Source organism: Salmo trutta, chromosome 13 (assembly GCF_901001165.1).
Source record: "Salmo trutta chromosome 13, fSalTru1.1, whole genome shotgun sequence".
Taxonomy (NCBI): Eukaryota; Metazoa; Chordata; class Actinopteri; order Salmoniformes; family Salmonidae; genus Salmo; species Salmo trutta.
In genome coordinates, this window is record NC_042969.1 from 26,294,392 (window position 1) to 26,303,845 (window position 9,454).

General features: G+C 42.3%; 1 protein-coding gene across 1 annotated transcript; it reads right to left on the reverse strand.

Annotated features, from left to right (window-relative positions):
- Positions 1-1,493: 1,493 nt before the first annotated feature.
- On the reverse strand, positions 1,494-9,312 carry pdgfrl (platelet-derived growth factor receptor-like). Its single transcript, XM_029771624.1, has 6 exons — positions 9,079-9,312; positions 6,912-7,191; positions 6,524-6,675; positions 6,063-6,356; positions 4,936-5,072; positions 1,494-2,408 (listed from the first exon to the last, which is right to left on the reverse strand). Exons 1-6 carry the CDS (start codon positions 9,134-9,136, stop codon positions 2,220-2,222), a joined length of 1,110 nt encoding a protein of 369 aa, XP_029627484.1. The 5' UTR covers positions 9,137-9,312; the 3' UTR covers positions 1,494-2,219.
- Between the last annotated feature and the right edge of the window lie 142 nt (positions 9,313-9,454).

Genomic DNA, 9,454 nt, shown 5'->3' on the forward strand with positions numbered 1-9,454 from the left:
CCCTCAGAAGACACACCAGGGCTATGGGAAGGAGTGCTGTGGTGCTGGTGACCAAAGGCAGACCTGTGTGTTGACTGACTAGGAATATGCTCTGCTCCTATCTGTCATAATATTGCTATGAGAATCAGCACGGCTAGGAATCCAAAAATAACATTGAATCTCCTCCTATGATTTGGAAATCAAACATGAATCCTGTAATCTGTATATTAATTGATGAAAATGAGGTAAACACAAACCCTTGTACAACACATACTACTCAATACCATTGTGTTCACTCCTCAGATCATGAAAGCTTTCACTGCAGGAACTTCGCTTTCATTGATGCATGCACCACATGCTACATGCAATTATCTTCATAAATTGGATATTAGCAATCATTTCCTGTGTTTTTAAAAGGTTAATGGCGTTTCCATGGTAATTAATGGGCGTCCTGCGCTTCCGAACTGTACTTTTCTGTTATTACCCGTCTACAGGTTATATAGACCTCTAAATGTTCAGTTTGGTTTCCTGACGACTTAAAGCTGTGTTTTTAATGTTGGTTGGTTTGTTTGACCATGGGACCAATTAAAATAAATGTTTGTGCATGTTTGACGACCTGTTATCTAGCACCCCTCCTACTACAGCTTTAAAATGGGGGGTCTTTACAAAGATGTCACTAAGGTTAAAATGCGAAGAGAAGCTAAGCGTGATGGACGTGTCTTGGATATGTCACAAATTAGTACCCGTTTGGATGTGGAGATTACTGGTGTTGAAAAAACTGTTTAATATATGCAATTAATAAAGTCCTAATATGAAATCTAAAGCAGATATATATTTATGGTGATGTATTCTATGTTTCTTACTTTGTTGGTAGATGAAACTAGATTTTGTGTACAATTACCTCAACACTGCTTAGCGCTGTGTACTGAACAAATGTTAACGCAACATGCAACAATTTTACTGCGTTACAATTCATATAAGGAAATCAGTCAATTTAAATCAATTCATTAGGCCCTAATCTATGGATTTCACATGACTGGGCAGGGACGCAACCATGGGTGGGCCTGGGAAGGCACAGGCCCAGCCAATCGGAATACGTTTTTTTTCCCCACAAAAAGGCTTTATTGCAGACAATAGTTTCATCAGCTGTCTGGGTGGCTGGTCTCAGACAATCCCGCAGGTGAAGAAGCCGAATGTGGAGGTCCAGGGCTAGCGTGACATGCTGCCAAATTCTTTAAAACGCCATTGTAAGTGGCTTATGGTAGAGAAATGAACATGACGTTCCTGCACACTCCGTCAAAACTTGAGACATCTGTGGCATTGTGTTGTGTGACAAGTGGCCTTTTATTGTCCCCAGCACAAGGTGCACCTGTGTAATGATCATGCTGTTTAATCAGCTTCTTGGTAAACCACACCTGTCAGATGGATGGATTATCTTGGCAAAGGAGAAATGCTTATTATTAGGGATGTAAACAAATTTGTGCACAATTTTTGCAAAATAAGCTTTTTGTGTGTATGGAACATTTCTGGGATCTTTTATTTCAGCTCATGAAACATGGGACCAACACTTTACATGTTGTTCAGTATAGATCATTCTAAGAGACAGCAACAGCCTTGTGTGTTTCTGTTGAGAGAGAAGTGGAAATGCAGTAAGTGTGTTACACTGGACCAAAATAAGATCTGGGCCTGCGTTTCACATTCCACATACGGAGCCCATTAGGAGTGAGGCAGGGCACACGGTTTCTGTTCCTTCCCCTTCACACCAGAGAGAGGGAGCAGAGGCTTCTCTCACATGATGGTTTTCCTTTTAGACTTATCAAATCCCCCATCAAATCACCCAATATTGTTTCATTGTAAAATGTCTTTCCCCACAGAAGGGAAAGATGTGTGCCCAGGAAGAGCTTCACCATACATATATCATAGAGGTAAAGGTATGCAAGAAGATATCTTTAATGTCCTCTGAGACATTGAGTAAATGTGCATCTACATAAGCTGGATACATTATTTCTAAATGGATATTTACACATTTTTACTGGATAACAGCTACCGGTAGTCAAACTGACACTGGTTTTGAGTATACTAGCTCAACTAGTTTACTCCCTGTGCTAGCCTTATTGGTCAATCAACCTCAGCAAAGTGGCAAACATATAGTTTAAATCTACTCAAGCTGCAAGAGGCCAAATGTGAAGTTGCCACCAAAGTGGAATGTTGCCTATACAGGTTATAAGTGTTATTACTGGCTAGTTAGAGTGGACGCTGGTGGCCACAGCGGTCTCCCCGCGCTTGTTCTTGGCTCTGCATATGTATCTTCCAAAGTCGATGGTCTCCAGGTCATCAACGGCCATGACGCTCTGGGAGATGCGGGTGGTGTGTCCCATTCCTCTGTTGATCAGCCTCCACGAATCACGCACACTAACAGGACGAAGGTTCTGAACAGAGCACAGAAAGAGAGGACTAGCTCATATTATAGCTCCCAAAGGAGCTTGATTTGAGCCATTTTCCAGGAGAACAGTAACAAGGGAGGGTGAAATGTGGAGTGTGGAATGATTTGTATGTTTAAAAAAAAAAATGTTTCCTTTAACTAGAAAGTCACAATTAAAGCAGCAATCTGCTGTTGAAACAATAACAAAGCACACTCCCCAACCCTGTCTCTGTAAAAAGCTTAGGGATGAGACTGTAGAAATGTAACCACTCAAATGTATAGACCGAGCTATGACTATCCATGATATCAAAATGATAGTTTTAACCAGGGGCGCAACTTTGCTTATAGAAGTGGTGGGGGACGACATAAATACACAGTGCATTCGGGAAGTATTCAGACCCCTGGACTTTTTCCACATTTTGTTACTTTACAGCCTTATTCTAGAATGGATTAAATAAATAAAAATGTCCTCAATCTACACACAATACCCCATAATGACAAAGTGGAAACAGGTTTTTACCAATTTTTGCAAATGTATTAAAAATAAACAGCGATACCTTATTTACACAAGTATTAATTTCCTTTGCCATGAGACTCGAAATTAATCTTAGGTGCATCCTGTTTCCATTGATCATTCTTGAGATGTTTCTATAACTTGATTGAAGTCCATCTGTGGTAAATTAAATTGATTGGACATAATTTAGAAAGGCACACACCTGTCTATATAAGGTCCCACAGTTGACAGTGCATGTCAGAGCAAAAACCAAGCCATGAGGTCGAAGGAATTGGCTGTAGAGCTCAGAGACAGGATTGAGTCGAGGCACAGATTTGGGAAAGGGTATCAAAAAATGTCTACAGCATTGAAGGTCCCCAAGAACACAGTGGCAGCCAACATTCTTAAATGGAAGAAGTTAGGAACCACCAAGACTCTTCCTAGAGCTAGCCGCCCCGCCAAACTGAGCAATCGGGGGAGAAGGGACTTGGTCAGGGAGGTGACCAAGAACCTGATGGTCACTCTGACAGAGCTCCAGAGTTCCTCTGTGGAGATAGAACTTCCAGAAAGATAACCATCTCTGCAGCACTCCATCAATCAGGCCTTTATAGTAGAGTGGCCACACGGAAGCCACTCCTCAGTAAAAAGGCACATGACAGCCCGCTTGGAGTTTGCCAAAAGGCACCTAAAGACTCTCAGACCATGAGAAACAAGATTCTTTGGTCTGATGAAACCAAGATTGAACTCTTTGGCCTGAATGCCAAGCATCACATCTGGAGGAAACCTGACACCATCACTATGGTGAAGTATGGTGGTGGAAGCATCATGCTGTGGGGATGTTTTTCAGCAGCAGGGACTGGGAGACTAGTCAGGATCAAGGAAAAGATGAATGGAGAAAAGTACAGAGAGCTCCTTAATGAAAACCTGCTCCAGAGCGCTCAGGACCTCAGACTGAAGCGAAGGCTGACCTTCCAACAGGACAACAACCCTAAGCACACAGCCATGACAACGTAGTAGTGGCTTCGGGACAAGTCCCTGAATGTCTTTGAGGGGCCCAGCCAGAGCCCGGACTTGAATCCAATCAAACATCTCTGGAGAGACCTGAAAATAGCTGTGCAGAGACGCTCCCCATCCAACCTGACAGAGCTTGAGAGGATCTGCAGAGAGGAATGAGAGAAACTCCCCAAAAACAGGTGTGCCAAGCTTGTAGCATCATACCCAAGAAGACTCGAGGCTGTAATTACTGCGAAAGGTGCTTCAACAAAGTACTGAGTAAAGGGTCTGAATACTTAAGTAAATGTGATATTTCAGTTTTTTTATTTTTAATACACTTGCAAACATTCCTAAAAAACAGTTTTTGCTTTGTCATTATAAGGTATTGTGTGTAGATTGATGAGGGAAATAAACTATTTCATCAATTTTAGAATATGGTTGTAACGTAACAAAAGGTGGAAAAAGTCAAGGGGTCTGAATATTTTCTGTATGTACTGTGTGTGTAATGTATGTATGTATGTATGTATGTATGTATGTATGTATGTATGTATGTATGTATGTATGTATGTATGTATGTATGTATGTCCAGTCGGATAAACACTCCATACAGCCTACCCGACCGTTCGGAGGCATCCACATGCTCCTAAAGCACACCGTTGCCTTGTTATGTATCACATTCCAATTATAAAACTGGGGGGAACAAAAATGCAATTTCAGAATGTGGGGGCACATATCCCCCCCCGTCCCCATTAAAAGTTGCGCCCCTGGTTTTAACAATGTTTTGAGGCTATATAGTGTTTGTTTACATTTACTTTGTTTGCAAACAATGGAGTAAAACAACCTTACACTTTGTGTTTTGAAGGGGAACGACAGTTGAACTAAGCATGAGTCATAAGTTACATTCTTCAATGGATACATATCAATTTATAAGTCCAAAAATGGATGTAGTAACTGCAGATTTCCCTTTAAGGTCAGGCTACGTCTCACAAGCTGAAGAGATGAAACATCAAGATCAAGCATCTCTGAGAAACAGTGACATCCAGTTTACCTGGCCAGGATAGGTCCATGTGAAGGTGACGTCCATCTCTGGCTCTCCCAGGACAGTGCAGGTGATGTTGATATTGTCTCCTCCCCTCGCAGAGGAAAGGGACGCTTCAATGGTAACGTATGGTGGGCCACTGGGCACTGCCAACAGAGTTAAGGAAGGACAAACCACAGAATAAAATAGGACATTTGTTATAGGATCTGTATGGGACAAACAATTTTATTGACCAGATGCTGTCCAGATGGCTACGTGGTTATAGCTGTCACTGACTGTTTTAAGATAGAATACATTTCTAGTGGACAGCAAGGATTGGAAACATACTTTCTTGGTCGACCTCCACCTAAACCTTAATACTGTTCTCTCCGCCTTCCTGTCTAAACTGAAGTGAGAGATTGAAAAACTGGGCCCAGGTGATATCAGCGATCGGATAGGATTAAATGCATAGAAATATAATGAATAGTACAGCTGTATCATTGATTTGAATGTGGTTCTATTCATTCTATTTTTATGGATTTAATCCTATCTGATTGGATTTTTGCAATCAGATAACTTTTTAAAAACTGGGCCCTTAACCACACAGTTTCCATTTCATAAATTCACCACTGATCCATCCCACTTAAAGCAGCCAGTGGGTCAATGTTTCCACTGCAGTTGGCACAGGTCCACTTAAACAACGAGCCCTACAGTGGAACAGCCTTTTGATATCACACTCTAAATACACTCTATTCCTGGAAGCTGATGACACTCAGACCAAGAATGCGTCCCAAATGGCACCCTTTTCCCTTCAGTTCACTACTTTTGACCAGGGCCCCTAGGACTGCACACAGTAGACAGCAGAGCTGATTCATTCACTGTGTAAAAGGGTCTCAGATAGAGGTAGGCTTCTAATCAACTATTGTGGTAATAGTGAATTGCCTTTGCCTGTCAGTTATTGTTTTAAGTCATTCAAATTTGATACAGAGATGGGGACTCTGATGCTATAATATAGATTTGCATTTTTTTTACTTTACTTTTACTAACGTTAATGTGATCACGAGAATTGTGATTTGACAACAAATGTTCCATATTGTGATATATTGAAAACCAATGTTTTTGTTATGTGTGATGGTGCACGGTTGCTAGGTTCCTACCCTCCACGTAAAGCAGCTGGTACTTTGTGGAGATCTGTGGGATGGCCTTGGTCACAGCCTTACAGTAAAACACTCCCTGGTGCTCTGGACTGGGCTTCTGGAGGATGAAGCCCTTGGTTGGGTCGTAGGAGACCAGTGTCCCGTCCACTTCCATCTCCTCTGGGGGGACCTCTCTGTGCAGGGACACCTTGGCCAGCGGACTGGTCACACGACATGGGATAACAGCAGTCCTGTCCGGACGCAGGTAGACAATCTCAAAGTGGATGGTGGAGGGGACGAAGAGATCATCCTTGTCTGATTGGAGGGGAAGGGGGGGACGAGGGTAGAGATGATTTGAAGTAAAGAATTTGAATATACAATACGAGGGGACTAGTCTGAATGGAGGCGATTTAAATAACATGTTTTGTGTTAGGTTGATGAAGTATAAATAGGTTTTACAGTAGTAAAGGCACCCTGCTCACCTGGGAAGTAGATATAACTCCTGGAGGTGCGGTCGGGGTCTTTGAGACACTCCGATCCGTCACACAGTGTGACCCAGCAGCTGTACATCCCTGTGTCGGCAGCAGAGGGAGACGTCAGGATAAACTGGCTGTACTTATCACTCTTCTTGATGCTGTATGGTGGGAGTGATACAGACGGGGAACATTAACATTATTAATCATTGTTAGGTTACTATCAGCTGGAGGCATAGTGATTTGAGACAGAACAAGTCATCTGTTAATCAATGGATTCATCCCAAATGGCACCCTATTCCTTATATAGTGCACTACAAAGCCCTATGGGCCCTGGTCAAAATTAGTGCACTAAATATGGAATCAGGTTCCATTTGGGACGCAACCTTCAGGTCACCTGAGTCGGGAGTCATTGAAGGTGTCCAGGTAGATAGGGTAGGACCAGCCGATGTTACTGCCTTTACAACGCAGCTCTATGTTGTTACCAGGGCTGAGGCTCACGCTCTCTCCCAGCCTCAGGAAACGGCCCTTATCCAGGACCTGGGTCAGGATGGACTGCCCTCTTCCTCCTGCCTCCTTCTCCTTCAGTTTGGGGTAGCGAACCTTGGCCCGCTTGCCTCCAGGCCTGATGCGGTTCTCTCCCGCCTCCTTCCTACGATTGACCTGCTGGCAGGCACCTAAACCAACAGAGGGAGGTTAAAACAGTATTAACAGTGACCCACCCCAGCACGCGTCCACAGTCGTGTCAGAGTCCCACTGTGGAATGACACACCTCCACAGAGACAGATACAGATGCTACAACAAGTTAGCAAGTCTGACATGTTTGAGTTTCCTAGTTTCGACTAGCATCTGAACACAGCAAAAGAGACAGACAGTCAGAGTAGTAAAGAGCCGTGCAGTGTTCCCATCTAGAAAGCTTCTCAATAATATAACACACAGCTGTAACAACCGCAGAGCAGGAAACATGGGAGTTTTCCTTGCTGCCACATGTCCAGACCTCAACAACTCCCATCTGTCTGCAGCATATTCTATTTAGTGTGATAAATAGTTTTGTATAAATGATGGATATGTTGATTCTGTTATTTGAGTTAGTTTAATTAAGGGGATATGGGGTATGTTCCAGACAAAACATATTTCAGGTATATTTAGGAGAAGAGATTTGTCAACAGCATAATAGTTCTGACTTTTGATGATATTTCAGCTCATTGTTTGTTTCATTTGTTCTGTATTGGACATTTGGAAAGCAGAGATCTCTAAAATGAAAAGCAGGTTAATTGATGATACCTTTTGCATGCTCTAAAAGCTGGTCTTAAAGTTCTGCTGAATAAACACTCATGCTCCCGAGTGGCGCAGCGGTCTCAGTGCTTGAGGCGTCAAATCCAGACTGTGTCACAACCGGCTGTGATTGGGAGTCCCATAGGGTGGTGCACAATTGGCCCAGTGTCGCCCGGGTTTGGCCAGTGTAGTAGGTCATTGTAAATAAGAATTTGTTCTTAACTGACTTGCCTATTTAAATAAAGGTTATATATTTTTTGTTGTTGTAAAAAACAAAATGCAAGCCACATCAAATACCACAGAAATATACAGTGAGTTCCAACAGTATTGGGATAGTAACAATTATAATCCTTTTTGGGCACTGTACTCCAGCACTTTGGATTTAAAATGATACCATGACTATGAGGTTAAAATGCAGGATGCTACCATGATTACAGATAATCCTGAATGAATTATGAATAATGATGCACGAGAAAATTAGATGCACAAATAGCATACCAACAAGGTTAGCGTTTTTTGGGGGGGTATGATATTTGTGTGTCTAACTTTCTCAAGCATAATTATTCATGATTCATTCAGGATTATCTGCGGTAGCATCCACATTAATGTAGAAGTGTTTAGAAACATATTCTTATGTACAATAAAATTAACTCCAAAATGACAACACATTATTTACCCTTCATTTCTATTGGGCACAAAATAATCTGAAATACAACGAAAACAAACGGCAAATACATCCCAAAAATGTCTAGTCAAGCCATAGCGTGCGCAAAAAGTACTGTAATTTCTAAACGGTTCACCCGATATTGATGAAAAAACCCTCAAATTAAAATTGATAGTCTGCACTTTAACCTCATAGACGTTGTATCACTTCAAAATCCTGGAGTACAGAGCCAAAACAAACAAAAGTGTCTCTGTCCCAATACTTTTGGCGCTCACTGTACTTCATAAAATTTACAAAATATGTACTGTCTTTTCCTGAGTGACCAAACACCACAGAAACTATTCTGGAAACATGATATTGCTATTGTGGCCAATCCTTGTGTGATTTCTAAAACCACTGCTATCACTTTCTTACCCATTAGGTAAATTATATTCAGACTATGCCTTTCCCCCTCACTGTTTAACTAAACCGCAACGTCAACTCAGAAGTATGAGATTATCTAATCCCAAAGGCTGCTCTCCGATTACAGCAAAGCAGTTATGGCGGAATCAACTGAAATCGCAGTGTATTCGGACTCAGAAAAACACACAAAGAAGAAGACATGGAGGATCAGAAAGTTACTCACCATTTTGGAGCTCCAGCCAGAGCATGGCCAGAGTTAAAAGAACCCAGCAGGGCTTCATGGTGAGCAAACCGGACGGAGCAGCAGGTGAGCGGGACGCGAAGGGGACTAGAGGAGCAGTGAGAGGGACCCAGCAGGAGAGATGTCAGACCTGGGATCTCTGCAGGCTCCAGCAGCCCTGTTTAGATTAGATGAATATATCCATCCTCCTCAGTGGAATGAAGAGAAGAAAGGGGAATCTCTTGCTCTTTCTCTCTCTGTGAAGATGCATGCTCTGATGCCCTCTGGTGGTCTGGGGCGAACACTTATTTACAGTTTATAAAAAGAGATTTATTGAGGTACACACACAACCAACCCTATTTGGGTTTTATTGAGAGAA